At 40.3% G+C, this 19,402-nt stretch overlaps 1 protein-coding gene across 3 annotated transcripts; it reads right to left on the reverse strand.

Annotated features, from left to right (window-relative positions):
- Positions 1–59: 59 nt before the first annotated feature.
- hsf1 (heat shock transcription factor 1) lies at positions 60–18,960 on the reverse strand. 3 transcript variants are annotated; one of them, XM_012870392.3, is made up of 15 exons: positions 18,510–18,958; positions 14,493–14,601; positions 14,219–14,355; positions 12,629–12,753; positions 12,238–12,313; positions 11,122–11,183; positions 10,788–10,866; positions 8,853–8,974; positions 8,541–8,752; positions 7,027–7,183; positions 6,569–6,640; positions 5,369–5,474; positions 5,222–5,275; positions 3,787–3,829; positions 60–3,699 (listed from the first exon to the last, which is right to left on the reverse strand). In XM_012870392.3, exons 1-15 carry the CDS (start codon positions 18,639–18,641, stop codon positions 3,512–3,514), a joined length of 1,674 nt encoding a protein of 557 aa, XP_012725846.2. In that variant the 5' UTR covers positions 18,642–18,958; the 3' UTR covers positions 60–3,511. The 3 variants fall into 3 exon arrangements, with proteins under 3 accessions (XP_012725846.2, XP_036001272.1, XP_012725847.2); XM_036145379.1 differs by having other exon boundaries at positions 60–3,829; positions 18,510–18,960; XM_012870393.3 differs by lacking the exon at positions 6,569–6,640.
- Positions 18,961–19,402: the final 442 nt, after the last annotated feature.

Here is a 19,402-nt window from a genome sequence, read left to right on the forward strand (position 1 = left end):
TTATTCTGTTTTTGTCCGATTACATTAATGCGGATTTAAAATAATCACTCCCTGCGCAGTTGTGTTTAAAACAATTTATTGAACAAAGGTTTTGCAACTAGAATACTTCAACATTCGACCCTCCTCCCTCCAACACGTAGAGAAACGTCAGGTAAATTAAATATAGATGGCTTGTTCGTTGGAATCAAAAGCAAAATCAAACAAAAGTCAATATGTTATTCAGTGTGATTTTACATGGCAGAGAGCTTCCTGTCTGTGCAGCATCCGACAAACCTGTAGAGCATCTGAGGATTGATGATTCAGGACATCAGGAGCCTCCTCACGGTCATAGAGTTGTGTTTAGATACATTTGTAGCTACATTTAAATGGAGAATTTGTTATAGCATTCAGGAATGCAATTCAAATATAAGCAAATATAAAATGAGTCAAACTAAGGAGGATCCCAATGGTCATTTTATATCAATAATTGAATTCTTAAAAGTGAACCTCATATAGATTCATTAAGTGGCATTTTATCTGTCTTACTTGGGTAGTTTTGGCTCACAGCTAATGAAATCCCAGTTCAGTTGCTCAAAAACTTTGAATAACAGCAACAAAAAGAGTTTTAATTTGGAAATATTAAGCTATGGCCAGCAGACAGTGACTAACACCCTCCACAAAGGGGATAAGGCACTCGCTGCTAAAGAAGCAAGTTGGTCAGAGTGCTGCAAACAAGGATATCTATGGACAGTTTGATGAAAGAAAAAAACCGGATAGAAAAAGTACCACTAAAGCGCAGCCATGAGAAGGCTGTGAAGCGCAGACCTGGAACTGCATTGTAGAGCACTTCATATTTCCCTCTGCTGACAAGCTTTATGGCGACGCTGATGTAATTTTCCAATAGGATTTAGCATTTGGCCACGTTGCCAGTTACCAATACCTGCTTCTACGAGCATGTTTTACTTTCATTAATAGGTCAGCTAACAGACCTGAGATAAAACAGGCTGAGAATCTATGTTCTGTCAAAGGAAAGATGAGAGACACCAGACCAGACAATGCAGATGAGCTAATAGCCACTAAGCAACCTGAGCTTCCATTACACCTTAGCAGACCCACAGGCTGATCGTCTCCATGCAACGCCACATTGATGCAGGAATTCATGCATAAAGAGGCCCAAGCAGGTATAGAGTGCAGATATTATACAGTGCATGGGCATACTTTTCTGTACTTCGGTGTTAAAAATCCTTTTTACTGCAATATTCAGATTTTCTGACACTGAATTTAGTTTTTTTTTTCATTAGCTGTAAGCCTTAAACATCAAACTAACCAGAAATAAAGCACTGCAAATGTACCCCTCTGTGTGTGTAATGAATATATATGACTTCACTTTTTGAAATTGAATTACTAAAATAAATGGCCTGTGAAGATCAGCCTGTATTTTGCCCGATGGATGGGCCTCCACTTGTGAAGCATTTCCACACCTGATATAAAGATCTGTGATGCCAAACCCTCCTGGAAGCGTAGTGGAGCGACATACGAAAAGTTAAACGATTGACAGAAAACGGGGCTCAATCACAATCGATAACAGCTTCACAATATTCTTCAATAATTTTGCAATCCTGTTTTTTTTTGTTTTGTTTTTTTATGTCGAGCAGCCCTTGTTTCCGAAAATGTTATCAAACATGCCTCTTTGCTGTTACCGAGGTTACACCTGCACAATAACAAGTTTCCCTTATACATTTTTTACATTTTGAATTAAATATCTATCAGCAGGAGCTACACGTCACTTTTAATCGCTAACCACCCGTGAGCAGCTGACGCTGAAAGTTTTTCCAAATAAAACAAACTGAGTCTTTAGGAATAAAAAGTTAATTTCCACCTCAGACGGTAAATAACAACAGTCTTGAATATGTTTCATTAAAACTGAAACGCGACACCTGATGTCCGGAAGTGATTTTTGCCTTAAATCTGTCCCGGTTGTAGCCACACTCTAAATCTGATCTGAAACTGGAGCCAACAAAGGTACCTTTACACAGAAAAGCCCCAATAGTAGAGCGGCGTTGATGCATATAAAGTCACTTCTGAAAATAGATCCAAAAGAGGGAGAAATGCTGCGCTGCTGACAGACTAATGCATTTTAGACAACTTTATCAGCCAGAAAAACCTCCTAATAAAATCAAATTTTACAAAGCTTGTCTTCTTTGAGTGAGCCGTTAAGTCAACTCTCCAGTATACCACATTGAAACCTAATAATACACATTTCCAGAGCTTTTCACCTCATCTTTGTATTAGAGGTACTCAAAGTTTCTTTAAAGCTCCTGCGCTGTCAGAGTGGAGTGCAGCCGGCTGTCAGGAGTAGGCATGGGTCGGCTAACGGTATAAACATGGACATCTTCTGTCATATTGTTCCTTTCGATTTTAAATTCTTTACATGAGACGACACAGAAAGTACCAAGAAGAACAAGATTTTTTCTACGGCCACATGGAGTAATGCAACGCTACCCCTCCCCCACTTGTTACTGCACTCTCCCAGTCAGCTAGCAGCCATTAAACTGCTGCACCATTTCCATCTTTCACCCTCCAGCTGCAAAACCACTGACAAGAGAAACAATATTTAATGTTGAACGTTGCAAATTCAATTTCTAAAGTTAGCGAGTGTTTATTCTATACTTCTGCTCAGGTCTCGCTATATAAAAATATTAAAAAGTTGAACAGATAACTCTGTAATAACTCCAGTGAACAACTTTTGTAGCGGTAGGAATATTCGCTGCTCTCTTGTTCAACGTGAAAACACGGCAGATCGCGTCATGGATGTTCGTTTTGAATGTTGCCGTACATACAGTGACACCGTGGTATTTCTACATACCGGCCCATGCCTAACCAGCGGTCCAGGTGAAACGCAGGAAATGACTCAGCATGGCTCATGAGGACAGACCTCCGTCCAAAGAAAAGTCCGTTCAGTTCTGGGTCAAAAGCGTCCCAATGCTGCTGCTTCCGCCGAGGACGAGGCAACAGGAGGAGGATAAACACTGTAATAAACGTTTTCGAAAATATTCTGATCCTCTTCTTTATATTTGAATCATACACGTGAAAACAAATACAGCCGTCAAATTGTGACTCAAACATGCAGAGCAGAGAGCGCCGGGGTCACATGAGCCTGACTCACCTGTCCTGTGACATCATACGTACTGCGTCTACCCCCAGATCAGTCCCTGAATACACCAGCAGGTACATGTGACCTCGGTTATTTAGGATTTTTCAGATTCTGTTTTTCTTAGTTTTTTTTTTTTTTCTTCTTTACAAGCAACAAAGAAAGGTTTGGATTCAGGTGGCAAACACAAAATAAAACCTAAAATAATCCTAAAGTATAGAAATGGATTAATATCGATTAATAACATCTGCTTGATAAAAACATGACGTTTGACCTAATGATTGATCTACAACCCATCGATTTTGTCATTGTCTATTGCTGCTGCTGAGCTGGTGCTCAGTGTCCTGTTGTTACTGAGGAGTCATTACATTCTTGAGGATATTAGAGGTTGGAGTCCAGTTGGGTCGTGCTCAGCAGGACGTCGGGCGGGTCGTCCGTGGCCGCGTCGGAGTTGAACAAAGGCTCCGTTTCATACTCCAGGAGGGACGGGAGGTCAGCGTCGCCCTCGCCCAGAGTCACTGGTTCACTCAAATGGAGAGGCGTGGCAGTGTACTGCACCAGCTGCTTCCCTGCACCGATCAAAGAAGAGATGGTCACCGCGACAAAAGCAAAGCCGGGCCCGACGCTCGGTCCGAATGGCAAGAAACTGCGCTTACCTGTTCTGTCTTCGCTTTCTTTAGGGACTTCATCAGACAGCAGCTGAAAGGAAGCAGGTACGTCAACCAATCAGGTGCGACATCAAAACAATCCTGTTTAATTAGAGACGCGTCCACGAAACCTCGCCCGATTCTTAAGTCAGAGGATGTCATAATCGTTCCAGTCCGCATTCTCTTTCAAGAACCCATTTTCATCATAAACCAGCACCATAAAGACAAGCAACCTCAGATGTGCCTCTTAAGTCCATAAAACACTAGTTGAGACGGATATGTCCTGCATATCTAAGACCTTTGAGGAATTATGCTGCCGGTGAGGGGTGACTAAGACAGCACTATGCATCAAATCTGCTTCGTCAGTCTCCCCATAACGTTGTTTTCAATCAACAGCTGCAGCGATTCATTGAAGTGATCAATGATGCAGACTTTAAAAATTCTGAACAAAAGTTATGAAATTTCACGACAAATTGCAGCGTTTGGACTGAATTCCTCCCCTCAGTACATCTGTGTGTCTCTGCACCTTAAAGTCGTCGGCTGGTCTCTATATTAAAACAAAGACGATGGATTTATAACTCGCTAATAAGCTGAGTTATAAAAGTTTTTCAAAGCTTTTGAAGCCCAGTGTTGGTTGGGGGTAAGGGCTGATAATCTCTTTGTTCATTTAAAGCGCAGTTTAATCATATTTGACGTTCTGAATACGCAGGGTGTTTTTTTTGTTGTTAAGTAAGTAACAAAGACATTATTTTATACGTCACGGTGGAAGTGGAACCTATATTTACATATTTATTCTGTAAAGTGTAAAACTTTATGTAAATGTTATTTTTGTGTGATGCAAAGTAGACAAATAATTAGCATAATTGTTAAGAATAATTGATTAATCAAACACATTGGCCCTGCAAACAGTAATGATGGAAAAGCTTTGGTCACATTAAGGAGGCACAGGAGGTTTTTACTGAGTTGTTTCCTGAATCATTCAGGTCTTTAAAAATAAAGTCAATGGAAGCACAAAAAGATGCAAGAAGGCATTTAAGGGGAAGGACAAATTTCAGCCTTTCATACAGGTTGCTATTTTTAGGAATACAGGGGAGGTCAATAGTCCTATCGGGATTAAAATCTAATTTTTTCAAGATAAAAAGGCTCAACGTATTACAGAAAAGTGTCTCCGTCTCATTTTTTGGTGTATTTCACTGAAGCAGAGAAGCAATGTCAGCGGTGTGGTCATTCTTTAACGGTGTTAAAAGGTTAGGGAATATTATACAATATCAGCAAAAACAGAAATGTGGGCCAAATTTTCTTATTGGTGCATCCCTGATGAAAATAGAAAAAATAACTACAACCTTGAAGCCTCAGGTTTCATACCACTGCTTTAGGCTGACGGCCAACATTAGGATAATAACCAAAGAAAGTGCAAACATAAAATAAGTGCTTAGTTACTTACATTATCCAAACTTTCGATGTCAAAGTCTGCAGACGGAACGGATGAACCGAAAAACTAAAAACACACACAAAAGGTTTCAATGAATACAGCCGTGTTCTGATAACGAAGGCTCACGTGTGAAACTAAACGTAATACGGCCAAACCCACCTCCATCAGGGGAGACGGGTCGAAGGTGAAGGTCTGAGCGTTCAGAATGCTCTGCAGGTTTTCTAAACCGGTGTCAATGGTGTCGACGTGATCAGAGAGTTCATACCTGGGACACAACCAGAGGAGAGCCAGACATGAGTTGACACGTTGGGTCTGATGTCAGTCTACATTTTTCTTTTGTCCACATGGAGAAAACAGTGTGTTTCTCAGTCCCGCCTAACTTAGCTCGCCAGTTTCAGCTCTGTCTGCTCATCTCAGAGGTGTCTAATGAAATAGTGACGTTTTAAAGCATTATACAAAGTCAACGCAGGTCTACTACCATCATCTCTGAACAAAAAAAAGGAACACATTAACCTGACTGAACTGCAGAGGATCTAATTTCTAAAAAGTAATTGCACTTTCAGTTACACTGCAAAAACGGATCTAAAAATAAGTAAAATGTTCTTAAAGTTAGTGTATTTGTCCTTGATTTGAGCAGGTAAATAAGATTAACTGCCAATGGAATGAGTATTTTGACCCCTGAAATAAGATAATTAGACATCCTGCACTTGAAATAAGATGATGGAGATGATTTGTTCCTATTTTAAGCGCAACAATCTTATTCCATTGGCAAATCAACTTATTTACCTGCTCAAATCGAGGACAAATACACTAACTTTAAGAACATTTTACTTATTTTTAGATCCGTTTTTGCACTGTAAACATTGTTCAAACTTATAAAATCAGCACGTTTTTCTGGATATTAAGCAGCAGATTGATGCTATGAGTCTCAAATACCAAAACCGCTCTCTAAAAATACACACTGCAGGTTTTCTTTTCTCATAAAAGACAAAAAGAGAAAATGCAGAATGACACCAGATATGTACACAGACTTTTATCCGAAAGGTTCAGTAATCATCATAGACTTTATATAAAAGAAAGCTGTAGCCACAGTGAAGTAGGACAATTGTAGGCCGAGGTTTTCCGAAAAAGAAGTTGGCTGTTAGCCTTTTTGTTTAGCGACAGGCAGATCTCAAGGAGACCCTGTGGATCCTCGGCGAGGCCAGAAGACGCTGATTTCTTAACTCTGATAAAAACCGTGTGAGATCCAGTTATTTTCATAACCACAGAGACGACTCTGCAGGCCAGCAGGGGGGTGGGAGGGGGAAGGCTAGGCTCCATCTTTTACATACAGTCTAAGACAGTTATTTAAAGATTCACTTCTCAGGAAGTTTCGATAGGATGCGCCAAACATCAGGTGGGAGTCCACCTGCAGGCGGTGGGGGGAGGTACCTAAGAGAAGCACAAGGATTTTTAATGAAACACTTGACAATTATCTGATGATAAATGTAACAAGAGCTGATATGTTGGGATTGCAATGCAAACGATAAACACTAAAGGCGGCCGTGCATTTACTGCAGCCGCTCCACTAACGCAGCGACGTTTAATAAAATCTGACAACTGTTTCTGCTGCAGTCATCGGTAGGCAGAAAAAAAAGCGAATGTTGGCAGTTGTTTAGCAGATATTGTCCCCGTGTTACGTCTACTGGAGGGTTTATTATGAGAAACCTATTAGGCAGTTCTAAGGTTATCAACCGGCAGCTAACAGCAGCGGTGGCGGCTAATAGAAGCAAGCGGACAGCAGCGCTTCCTGCTGTCCCGTGGAGTTTCACAGTGACCTGTCAAGACGGGCGATGGTCTGACATTTCTGTCGAGGTGTGGCGGGGCTCGGGGCCGAGGCAGGGTCAGAGCTGGCAGCGGGGGCCGGTGATTTGGGGGCCGGCGCTGCCTGATCTGGACTAGAGGAGGCAGGGCTCTTCACCGCAGTAGGGGTGGCTGCAAAAGAGAAAACACTGAGGGTGAAGCAGCAAGAAAGCTCTGATCAAAAGTTGTTTAGAAGATCCAATACAACGCTCTGCGAAAAGTGTTAGTACTCCAAGAACCTTTTCCAATTATACGAATTATTAGAACCACAAACTTCAATGTATGTTATTGGAATTTTATGTGAGAAAAAAAAAAACTTCAGAGGGGTGATAACTTGGATTTAGAAGGAAAATCAAAAATGGTTTTTAGACTGTTTTACAAACACAGAATCGCTCTACAAACGACGCTTAGCTTTAAACATACAGACAGTGACACTGTTACCAGGTCCTAGCAAATTAACTCAAACTCAATTACATTGATTGAAGACGGACGTGGAATTAAGCTTCAGATCTTGTCACAGATTCTTATTTGGGTTTAAGTCTGGACTTTGACTAGGCCATTCCAGCATGGAGTCAGGCTTGGGTCTGCTCCTCTATTCTAATTCTGGGTGTGTATTTATGGACCACCCCCCCCACCCCCCCCTCCCTCAACAGCTTTTCTTCCAGGGTCGGAAGGTCAGTCTTTCTATCCAAACTGACCAGCTTCTACGTCCCAGCTGAAACAAAGCACCACCACAGCATGATGCTGCCACCACCATGTTTCACAATAGAAATGATGATGCATTCAGGGTGAAGTGCAGCATTAGGTTTTTTTTCAAGCATGCCAATCATTATATAGTTCAAAACCTTTAATTTTGTTCTCGTCTGACCAGAGCACCATATGATTGGCAAACTGCAAACAGGACTTTGTTTGCAGCACATTTCTAATACTTGTGCACCTGAGCTGAGGAGCTCTGCAGTTCCTCCAGAGTTGCAATAGACTTCTTCACAGCTTCCCTCATCAATGCTCAGTTTAGGTAGCTGAGCCGTTTCATACGAGACTGAACAGCGCTCTGTGAAATTGTCAAACCGTTTGGTAAGTTTCTATAAGCTGAACCTGCAATAAACCTCTCCGCAACTTTATCCCTGACCTGTCTGCTGTGTTTCTAGATTTTAATGATGCTGTTTATTCACTGATCTTCTCTAATAATTACTTTGAACTCCACCAAACAGCTGGATTTGTACTTAAAAGGTGGTTTATTACAGCAGTTGGCGGCACTGGATTTGATTTTGGGGTCTGACTGTTAAAAAAGTTTGATATTCTGTTATCCATAAATATTCTTTTGGAAAACCATAGTTTAATCGAATTTTAAATTTTTTTTGCTACTTTGTCTCTAATCTATCTGACATAAAATCCCAATAAGAAACATTAAACTTCAAAATGTGAAAAAAAAAATGAAGCAGTAATAGTGTGAACACGCTTGCCAGGCTCTGCTTATGACCCTGTGTACCTGCTGTGGGGTTGGTGGTGGTGGCTGTGGTGGTGGAGGAGGTGACCTGGGGCGGCGGCGTCTCGTCCTGAAGGATAGAGTTGATGAAGGTGGTGGGGGACAGAGGGGTGTCCTCGTTTGCTGGGAGTGAATCCGGCTCCACCTCCAGAACAGGACACTCCTCCACCTCAGGACTGGCTGGCTCCTCTTTGATAAAAACTACGTTGTTCTCTCTGCAGATACACAAGGATGCCTTACACACATCTGCACGGCCAGACTTTAAGAATAAAACAAAAAAATTAATAAAGAGGATCTGATCTCATCAGTGCTCACTCAAGGTCGTTCCAGTCAGTGACTGCTTCTTCGGGGGAGGACGGCGCTTCCTCTGTGATGTCCGAGATGATCGGCCCAGAGTTCAACGATGAGTCCGCTGACAGGAGATTGGCAGCTGCGTTCTGAAAGGACAGGCACATGGACATAGCAAGGGTTAGTCAGGGTCTACCAATAACCTAAACAGTCAATGTCTTAAACCACCAACCAGTTACACAGGAACGCTGCCTCAGACAAGTTATGTAGCCTTCCAGCTCATTAAAGCAAAGCCTCATTCCTCCTGTAACCTGGAGGCAACTGTAACGTGGCAACTCAATTAAAGGTAATCGTCTATTGTGCACCTGCACGTATGGACGTATTTATTAGTACCCGAAAAGAGACCATTACTCCCTGTATCCTAGCTGAGTTTCCTACACAGTGCTTACACTTCTTTAGCATCACAACTACCTTCATGTCCTCTCTAACTCCATCCATTAATCTCTTCTTTGGTCTTCTTCTAGAACTCCTGCCAGGTTGTTCTAGCCTCAGCATCCGTATTACATATCTGTCCTCTGTACATGTCCAAAACATCTCAGTCTGGCCTGTCTCGCTTTACCTCCTGCTGCCTTCAGCCTTGGAGCCACACCTGACACAAGGAACCCTGAATGTGAAATCATTTGAATATTTTTTAAATCTACTCAATAGATCAAAAGCAAGATCTGACTGAGTGGAGACGTTCCCCTTCACACCTGGGAGCATTTTCAAAACACGGACGTCACACTGAGACGTACAGAGGTTGCTTTTAGGTAGATGCTGCTGCAAATGTTGTTGCCACAAAACAATAAATTAGATTCACCATCTTCTTTAGCCAAACCATTTCCCTTGAGAAAGAGTAAAAGCCAAGCTGGATGTGTGTTAAAAGGGACTGCTTTAAACTTTACCATGAATATAACTTAGAGCTGGGAGTTTAACGTTTGAATTTCACTTAACTACAGGAGAAAAACTCTTTACCTGATACCTACAGTATCACCATAATGCAAATCCTGGTGCTGCACGATAACCTTAGCGATCCTGGTAACAAGTTTATCACTTGCTCTCAGCTCTCAACCAAATTTTATATGATAACTTGACAAACTTAATGTTACTGTGCTAACATTGCTATTTGATATAAATGAGAATAATTGCATTTGTTTCACACAATCCAAGAGTAAAAACTGGCATTTAATCTGGTAAACCAATATATTAAATGACTCCACAACCAGCTGAATAACATGGAACATACTTGGGAGGATGAATGGGGTAAATTAGTAACTGCAACCAGCAGGCTTTATCCAGCACAGTTGTCAAAAATAACGGCTAAATAAGACCGTGAGCGTAATGATGCTACATGCTAAGCTAACAGTACAACATGAAACATAAAGCTCACATGCTTGTAAGCTAGTGCAAGCTTTTATTAGCTTCACGGACAGCCCAATAACAGGGTTCTGTCTTGGTCTGGGTCCTAGAGCGGTTGTCTCTGTCAGGTGGCTGGTTTGTTTTCCATGATCTGCAAAGCCGGCGGGGCAGGCAAGGCGGGTTCGGCTCAGCTCTGCTATGCCAGGACAGCGGCAGGACCGGGTAAATACGCCTCGTTGTGCTAAACGTATTTACTCCATCATGATCGCCCTATTTAAGGTGTTACAGGAGCAGGATCGTTTTCACAAGCCTAGCAAGCCCTGTTGTGGCTTTAGATGGTATTGTTTACTCCTCGGTTCATGCTGGTTAGGATGAATTACCTTTTAAATTTGATATATAAGTTGCATCGGAAAAAAAAATCGCAGGATCGGCCAAACTATGAAAAATAATGTGACTTATAGTCTGAAAAATACGGTAAATAACTACCACTAGGTTTCTAATTAAGTAGCTAATTCTTTTTAACTGCATTCCACCACCGGGCCATTTAAAAATGAGACGCGTTACCTGAATGTGCTCCAGCGTCAAGGGCCGGCTGTACTTCGGCATGGAGTGGGCGGAGCTAGAGTCGTTGAGCATCAGAGGACTACCAGCGGAGAAATGAAAGAGGCCACGTTATAAAGTATTTATGATCATATTCTTCCAAACACTTCACTGACCATTTGGAAAATGAATGATGTTACAATCTGTCAGCCAGTCGTGTTACACATATCTGTGATAACAAGTTCAATTATTCTTAGAAATTATTTTAGGATGTTTGCTGAATCTAGATTTTACAGTTTGTTGTATTTATACAGAAATCTGGAAGCATTTCCATTCGGGTTTAGTGGAGTAAACTTGCATTTTCCTCTTGACTCCAATGATTCTGTTGGTCTGGACAAGGGACACCAGAAAATGAATCAGCTGGAAAAAAAAAAAAAATAGAGAGTTTTTATTAGTTCAGTCAACAACTTTATCAAACCATATGCGCGAAACATTGTGTTTACCATGCGCTCTAACCTGGTCAAATTAATTAGACAGAAATGAGATGAATTAGGATAACGGACAGCAGCTCTTTTGTTTCCCCCTTTAAATGTTTCAAAAGGCTAATTTTGTTGCTAAGGGTGCAGAAGAAGTTCCCAGCATGCTTCTTGTTTATATACTTTTTTTTTTTTTTAAGTAAGTGTTCTTTAAGCGTGGGAAGATTTTCTGATCAGTACAAATTTGATAACAAATGTTTCACAAAAATATATCGTATTCCTCTCTTAAAAACGGGGCATTAATATTAACCAGATTGTTTTCATTTTCAAATAAATATATTTTTGCTACCTGTAGACTGCTAGTATTTGCGTCTAACTTTACAATTTTTTTTAGAGGTGACAGGGGATTTATTTTCACCAATTCTCAGAGACTGATTGCTTATTGATTACATCTGTGTTTCACAGAATTAACACAAAAGTTAAAACCATGATTTACTTGCCTTTAATTAAAGCCGAAAAGCAACATTTTCTTTCTACTGCTGCTGAAATATAACATTCAGATCAAATTATGAGCTACAATAACATCTATACTATCCACTTATTGTTAATCTGGTTTTCATTTATTTATGTAAGCAAAAAGTTTAAAAAAAAAAACACACACCCAGCTAATTTAGTATTAGTTCTTATTTCGCTTACTGTGCAGAATGATATCGGTTCTTTGCAGAGTATAGAGTTACGCAGGTAGAACAGGTAGCTTGAAGTTGCTGTTTGACCTTTATATAGTCTAGATAGTAGCAACACACTCATCTCTATATGATCTGAATGTTGTCCTGTGGCTACCCAATCTTTCCAAATTAAGTTAATTTTCCTCTCAAACTACTAAAAACTACTCTGATCACGGATCCTCACGATCAACCGCAAGGTGTCTGGTTAACGGATTAAAAAGCTGCATGAGCTTTCTACTTCAACCAATCACATCAATGCAGCCATTTTAATACCTTGTTGACAACTTTCTGTTGCTGAGCATGTTTCTGTCTCAGACTGGCCACCTCCCTCCATAAAGCCTCATTCTCACTGAAACAGAAAGAAAGATCGAGCTGATTGAGGAAGAGTCGTGGAGACAAGAACAAAAACTGTGAAGAAGACAGTGAGAGGATTAGACTTATAAGCCTTGTACAGTTAATTTTTAAACAGGTCAAATGTTAATGGCAGTTAACACATAAGTAGGATTGAGCTGAAAAATTTATAAAAGCTTATTTCTGCCTAAAACAATTCCTATAGTGCCAGTTCACATCTCAAAACTCACCCAAAAAGAAGCTGTTGGTGTGGGACCTGAGGGTTTTCTAGGTTTTGAGTATAACGGGTGCGAGCGTTGCTTCTGATTCTTACTGTTTCATGGCGATGATCCTGGAGTCGATAGTTTCCTGTTTTCCTTTCATCAGCTGGACGTCGCTCAGGATTTTGTTGACTTCATGCGTGGACATCTTCATTTCTTCTTGACGGACCGATGACACCTGATGACACGGGACGGCCGATTACCATGAAGACACAACTGACCGACAAACAGGTCTCGTCAATATTGCCAACCATTGTGTGGATGCCGTGCATTAAATTAAATGTTGGAAGAAGCTTCTCTTTATTACTTTGTATGACCTAAAAAAAGTATTCACTCCCCTTGTGCAGCTGCAGAATTTAGTTTATGTGTGAGCCCATTGAATTTCAGTCTGATGGGACCTGGGAAGTGTTTCAGAGTTTTTCTACCACATCTTTTCCTTCCCTTCTCTCCATTAATGTGCTTGGACACAGAACTCGGGTGTCAACGGTCGTCTTTTGGACAACTGTCAAGTCAGCAGTCTTCACCATGATTGTGTCGCCTGCAGAACTAGACTGAGACAATTTAAAGTCATTTTCAGAGGTTTTGAGTTAATTAGCTGATTAGAGTGTTCGATATTGGACCTTTTCACAATATTCTAATTTTCAGAGAGTGAATTTGGGGTTTTCATTAGTTGTCAGTTATAATCATCAATATTAAAAGGAATAAACACTAGATATACATCAGTTTATGTGTAATTAATTAATATACAAGTTTCACTATTTGAATGGATTACTGAAAAAAAAAAAAAAAAAAAAAAATCAGCTTTTTCATGATATTCTAATTATATGACCAGCACCTGTACGCAGGAGGCAGAGACTAAAGAGCAAGCAAAAATAAAGATATGTTTTCACTGCAGGAACCCTAAATTTACAAAATTATAACCAGTTATTGGGCAACATAACATGCATGTTTAAGTAAATGATAATGTATTACAGCCAAGAGGTATTTTTAGTGGAAAGATTAAAGGTATTAAAAACCCTAAACCTGAATGCAAACTGGATTAGGAGGTTTTAAGCAGTTTTTCTTTATTACTGACAATCAAAGACAAATGTGTTCTTCGTTGTACTCTACATGTAGGTGTATTTTAGTAATGCCATTGTAGGAAGTTTGCTAAAGGCCCTGAAATGTTACAGTGAATTCAAAGAGCCTGAAAACTTTATTTTAATTTATGCTGCCAATCTTTTTGACAGAGAAGTGTTTTTGTCTCTGGCAAGCCTTCCAAACATGTCACTTGTTTTTCCGATTACACCGTCAGGAATTTCACCATTAAGAATCACGACTAAAATCTAGCTAACTGGTTCTTTATGGCCTTTCTGAGCATGAATCTGTGACAACACTGGGGAACTTAATGGGATATCCAAGATCAACATGGTTCATGAATGTTTTCCTCTTGAGAATAACCTTTTTCAACGAAGGATGATGGAGTATGATATTTCTGGAAACATATTCATAACCATTCCCAGAAAGACGGAGAGAAACAGTTGTTTCTCTTAGTCAAGTCAAACACTGACTTGATAAAGAATACAATCCATTATTGTTTATCTGAAATATCTAGGATAGTTTTTAATTAATTAAAAGACCTGGTAATGGGTATACCAACTTACATTGGTGACTTTTCGTTTGATGTTCTCCAGCAGGTGCTCTTGCCCTCTGACGAAGAATGGATGCTGGAACTCTGTGTCGTCTTTCTCTGGTTTGACCAAGCCGCCCTGCTCGATGTGCACCACCTTACGAAAACCATCTGAGGAGCAACAGAGTTCCTGCAGTCAACCTACAGCATTTCTTCAGAGTATCTGAAATCTTCCTTGCTGTGATGAAAAGCGCCCGCTGAGCAGGATTCTTTCTCTGAGGTGATTAAAAACTGATACTGATACTTACACATGTTGAGCTGCCGAATGAAGCTCGCCATGTTGTTGTGTTTAAAGAACTTCGGCAGAACCTCCTTAGAGAACCGACCCTGATCGAACACATGGAAGCTGGTTCCACTCTGGGGCAAAAAAGGAAAAACACACAAATTGAATTATTAGGAACAACAGCAGTAATAGTTAGCAGCAATTTCTAATTATAAAACATTCCTCTACAATCTGAGCACAAAACACTACTTTGAGTTATTTGTCATTTCCAGCAAAGCATTTAGTAACTTAATCAACTGTAAACTGCACACAACATTGTAAGCAAACAGAAGAATGACCAAAAGTGGAAGTATTCTTTAGTAAACGCTTAAAACAAAATATAAACATGCATTTCTGACACCAAACTGCTTGGACAAACCGATTACGTTTCAAAAGTCTGGTGCATGATAATTGTGGCCAAACTTAACCATCTGTGATGGAAGAAAAGAGGAGCTGCAGCTAAACGAGATCGGTTTACAAATAGGTGCTGAGACGGGCGGTCGGGACCTGAAGCCCACTGGACTGCTCTGATGGTAGATCTGATTTCTCCCCAGGTAGAATCCTTCCTTTACCACTTCCTGTGTTCTGACCCATTTCTATTCTGCACCCCTAAAGCCCTGTGCACATGACAACTAACCATTGAAAGGGGGATATTTGTTCCATTTCTGTTAACGCATCTTTGTGACAGCACTGATCATAGCGACCGCTGATGCACTTCTGCTTTGGCTAAAGAGTCCTTACCCAAAAGAGGTATTCAGATGGAGCCAAACATTCCCTGCCTAAAAAGGCACCATCACTAAGTCACATTACAAGGACTTCCTCATACAGGCATGTTGTGTTTTTCTTAAGTACACAACAACAGGGTAGGTGTAGGAGATATTGGAAGTCCAATATCCATATGATATGTTGTGAAAAACAAAACATCTCCATTCTGACCAAAACGTCGACGTGTGCACAGGGCCAACCGGAAAGAAAACCGGCCTAACTGTATAAATCTATCACAGCTCAAGCATCCCACATCCAGCCTTTCCTCTCAGCTGCTGTTCTCTTCAAAAAAAAAAAAATCAAAAAAAAAAATGCAGATCTTAACAAGGGAAAAAAAAATTGTTCTCAAAGCAATTAGAAAACCACAATTAGAAAAATTTGGACCTGAAAGAGAAAGAATGAGTCCGGTGCCCTTTAACCGCTGCTGATCTGTAAAACATGTGCATAAAAAGCACAACCTCCCATGTAATTAAATGCAATCCTAGTCAAAATCAAACTTGTTCTCCACTCGCACCAGTCAACCATCTTGCTGCACAACAGCTCTCCTTCAGGTAACAGCTACGCTTATTCACTTTATATCTGTGTACATTCAGTTTAAAACAAGTAGAATTCAAGCAACTATAAATTATGGATTTTCAGCTTTCTAATGCACCACATCCTGTAAGTTTACATAATGTTGTCATTTGCACACCCAGACATACTGTTTAATAGTGTTGTTCTTTTGTTTACTACTATAAGACAGAATTTAAATGTTATGCTACATTATCTTTATTTTCTATTTTTATGTCATTTTGTAAAATACATACTCCTAACCTTTGTAAATTGTATCAATAGCACATGTTATACATTATAGGGACAGGCAAAACATCCCTTTTAGGAGGAAGCTACAAATGTCAGACTTTTACAGATTCAATCAATTTTTCATTAAAAATATAAAATGCACAGGTTCACCATATTTATGGCAAATATGTGTACAGAAATAAGTTTTTGCATGGGGTCCAGGCAAAACACAAAAACTGGAAGGAAGCAAGTTGCTGAAGGTAGAAATAATAGATGGAGGCACACAAAGAAGGAGGGAAGGAAGGGGGTGGGCAGAAGAAATAAAGATAAGAGACAAGGAAAGGAAAACACGAGGGAAAAAAGGATAGAAGTAGCAGCGGAAGGACACAAGGAAAGGAGAGAAAGAAGAGGGAGGAACACAATGAAGGAATGGAGGCACAACACCAGAAAGATAGGAAGGGGAGGAAAGAAAGCCAAATGATGGATCAGACCAAGGGCACAGAGACGAGAGTAAGGAAAGAAGGGGCATGCAAGAGTGAGCACAGAAAGATATGAGGTGGAGGAGAGGACACGATGAAAGAAGAAATTAACAAAAAGAGCAGCATAACTAGAGAGAAAGAGGATGAAGTGTAGCTTGGTGTGATGCACCATTTGTTCCACCAACTGTTCAGGAGATTTAAAGACGGACGTCCCTGACGCCCCTTTTATACGTAGCGCTTTACATTCACTGCACTGAATTCCTAAACAAGCCTCCACTGAATATGTTGGAGCGCCTCAAAAAGAGCCGGTCTATCATGACCACATAGGTCAAGAGGATAGCCGACTCAACTGATGAACGATGAACTGCCAGAAGCATTTTAAATAGGGGCTTGCCCTTAATGCCACCTAACTGAACCTTCTTCCTGAGCTCTTTTCTAAAACATGCGACAGACAGTGGCAGGTGCCTGAGTACACAGTGCAGACAGTGTTTTAAAACACACAATTATGGAGTCAAGCACTGCAGTTATTTAAAAGATTCCCACAATAACCAGACTCTTTTTTTTCTTTTTCTTTTTTTTTCTGTACACAGGATGGTATAGTCCCATTTGATTATTCATAATCTTTGCGCAGTCTAACTTTCCTAATTCTATTTGTAGTTTTTATCCATTTTTAAGTACTTGTAACTGTACTGTGAGCAACAGAAATGTGAAACAATGTTTTGTGTAAAGCATAATTTGAGACAAAACCTGCATTTCTTTTGTGTACAGAAAGATTTTCACCCCGATTTCTTTCTTACAAATCAGATTTTGTCTTTGAAAGGCCATTGCAATCTAGGATGTGTATGCCCAGCACAGGTCTTAAGTGCAAAGGTTGCACTAAAATCTAATGTGAAACTGATATAATTTATCCCATTTATGTTTTTCTAAGACTGTGACCTGTCCAGGGTGTAACGCACGTCTCCCTGAATGACCGCTAAAGATAGGCAGCAGCCCCCATCCCCCCCTGCAAGAATACACAAGTGTCATTGAGGGACGGGCCCTCAATCACTCAGCGAACACTAAATATACCTAGTGTGCCGAGTCTGGTTATTTATTGGAAGAAAACTAAAGATCTCAAACAAAGAATTGTCTAAAAGAATTATTATCAATGCATGATTGCCTCTCCTGTGTCTTGTCTTTGTCCTGTGATGGACCCGTAACTCAGCCCAGGTTGTAACCTGCCTTTCACCCATTGACCAGTGGTGTTAGACTCCAGCTAAAATGTAAATAAAGTACAAAGCGCAAAGGATTTTGATACAATGACAAAACATTTACATGAGATATCTGTTTTTAAAGGGGTAGCTTCATGTAAAAGCCATTTTCTTTGAATTTGGGCAACAGCTTGTCACAGGTTTTTGACGTCATTTGCTCTTGATAAATATCCACAAAACGTCCCCTTTAAAATGTTAAAGGCCACCTTAATTTTTCAGCTAAGCACATGTTCTTTAAATCCTTTTAAATTAAATGACTGATTATTATCAGATGAAATCTATACAGGAAACTCAAACACACAAAAAAAGAAAATTTTCTGAAGAATACATTTGATCACCCGTTTAGCTTCACTGACTGCATAGAACTGCTAACTTTGGTTATCTCCTATTTTTATACAGGAGATTCATGCAATAACGATCACTTTGAAACAAAACTGTAATTCTAATCAACGTATTATCAGAAAAGAGGCAGATGTTATTTTCTCAAAGCTAATTAGATAACCTGCTTGATTCGTTTGTCTCAAGGTGCAAAGTTAAGATACTTGGCATCAAATAACACAATAATATACATGATAATTATGTTTGTCTTGATGTTTAAATAAAGTCTCAAGAATCTGAAGTCTGTTAGTTGACAACACCGGGCAATCTGTGCGTGCCGTTAGCTTTACTAAGCTAAAATAAGCTAGGCTAGGCTAAGCTAAGCTAAGCTATGTAAGGTGAAGTGAGTACCGGGCTCCAGCAGATAAGAGGGTCGGTCTCCGGGTCTTCTACAAGGGTCCACAGTTTAGTAAGAAAGGCCGGAACGTTACCTCCGCTCACCACCACCGCACCGGCCCCCCCGCCAACTCCAAGAAACTCCATCTCAACCACGAACTGCTAAACCTGCTCCAGGCTCCAGAAGCTAATCTGAGCGAAAATATGCTAACAGCTAGTTTACGGTTAACTCCATCCGCTCCCCAAAGTCCGAAACAGAAAACGGACGAACCGCGACACTTAGCCCTAAAGGTTCGGTAACTATGTCCGTAGATAGCTCGGTTCCGGTTTATAATACTGCCTACAGTTTACTTCTCAACTTTATTGTAAACAAACTCCGTAGTGGAAAATTCCAACAAATCCAATAAAACAAACAACTGCGTAGCTAGGTGGCTGTCTGTCGCACACTCGTGACGTCATGTCAAAACGTTGCTTGAACGTCACGTCCGTAATATAAGAGTCCTTCCAGCTCTCAAAAGTTAAATTACACCCATTGCTGTTGAATATTACTTACATGAAATAGTTGTAAACTTTTTTTGAGCCAGTTTAAAAATGTGCCCCACATCCTGCCGGTCGTTTCAAAATCTGCGCACCTGCGGCTTTAGCAAGACTTTACTTCGGTTCCGATGCCTTATAATTTTGGGGCGTGTGATGGAGGGGAAAAGAACAGTTCTCCCTGTACAATTGTTACATGGTGCATGGACGAATGAAGTTCTGACACTATTGTGTAAAAGTGTTTTGAGTCTCAATGAAAACGAATTGCCTATAAAAGTGCAAACCAATACCCATCCACTCGAACAGGTGCATCTCCATAAATAGGGCATATTTCCATAAATAGGGCATTTGAAAAGATACCATGTTCATTTAGT

The sequence above is a fragment of the Fundulus heteroclitus genome, chromosome 13, assembly GCF_011125445.2.
Source record: "Fundulus heteroclitus isolate FHET01 chromosome 13, MU-UCD_Fhet_4.1, whole genome shotgun sequence".
Classification (NCBI taxonomy): Eukaryota; Metazoa; Chordata; class Actinopteri; order Cyprinodontiformes; family Fundulidae; genus Fundulus; species Fundulus heteroclitus.

Coding starts and splice junctions, on each gene's coding strand:
- hsf1 (XM_036145379.1), bottom strand. CDS start 18,641: ATGGAGTTTCTTGGAGTTGGCGGGGGGGCCGGTGCGGTGGTGGTGAGC. Junction 10,867..11,121: donor ATTGGAGTCAAGAGGAAAAT/GCAAGTTTACTC, acceptor CTCCGCTGGTAG/TCCTCTGATGCTCAACGACT. Junction 6,641..7,026: donor ACCATCGCCCGTCTTGACAG/GTCACTGTGAAA, acceptor TGCTTCTCTTAG/GTACCTCCCCCCACCGCCTG.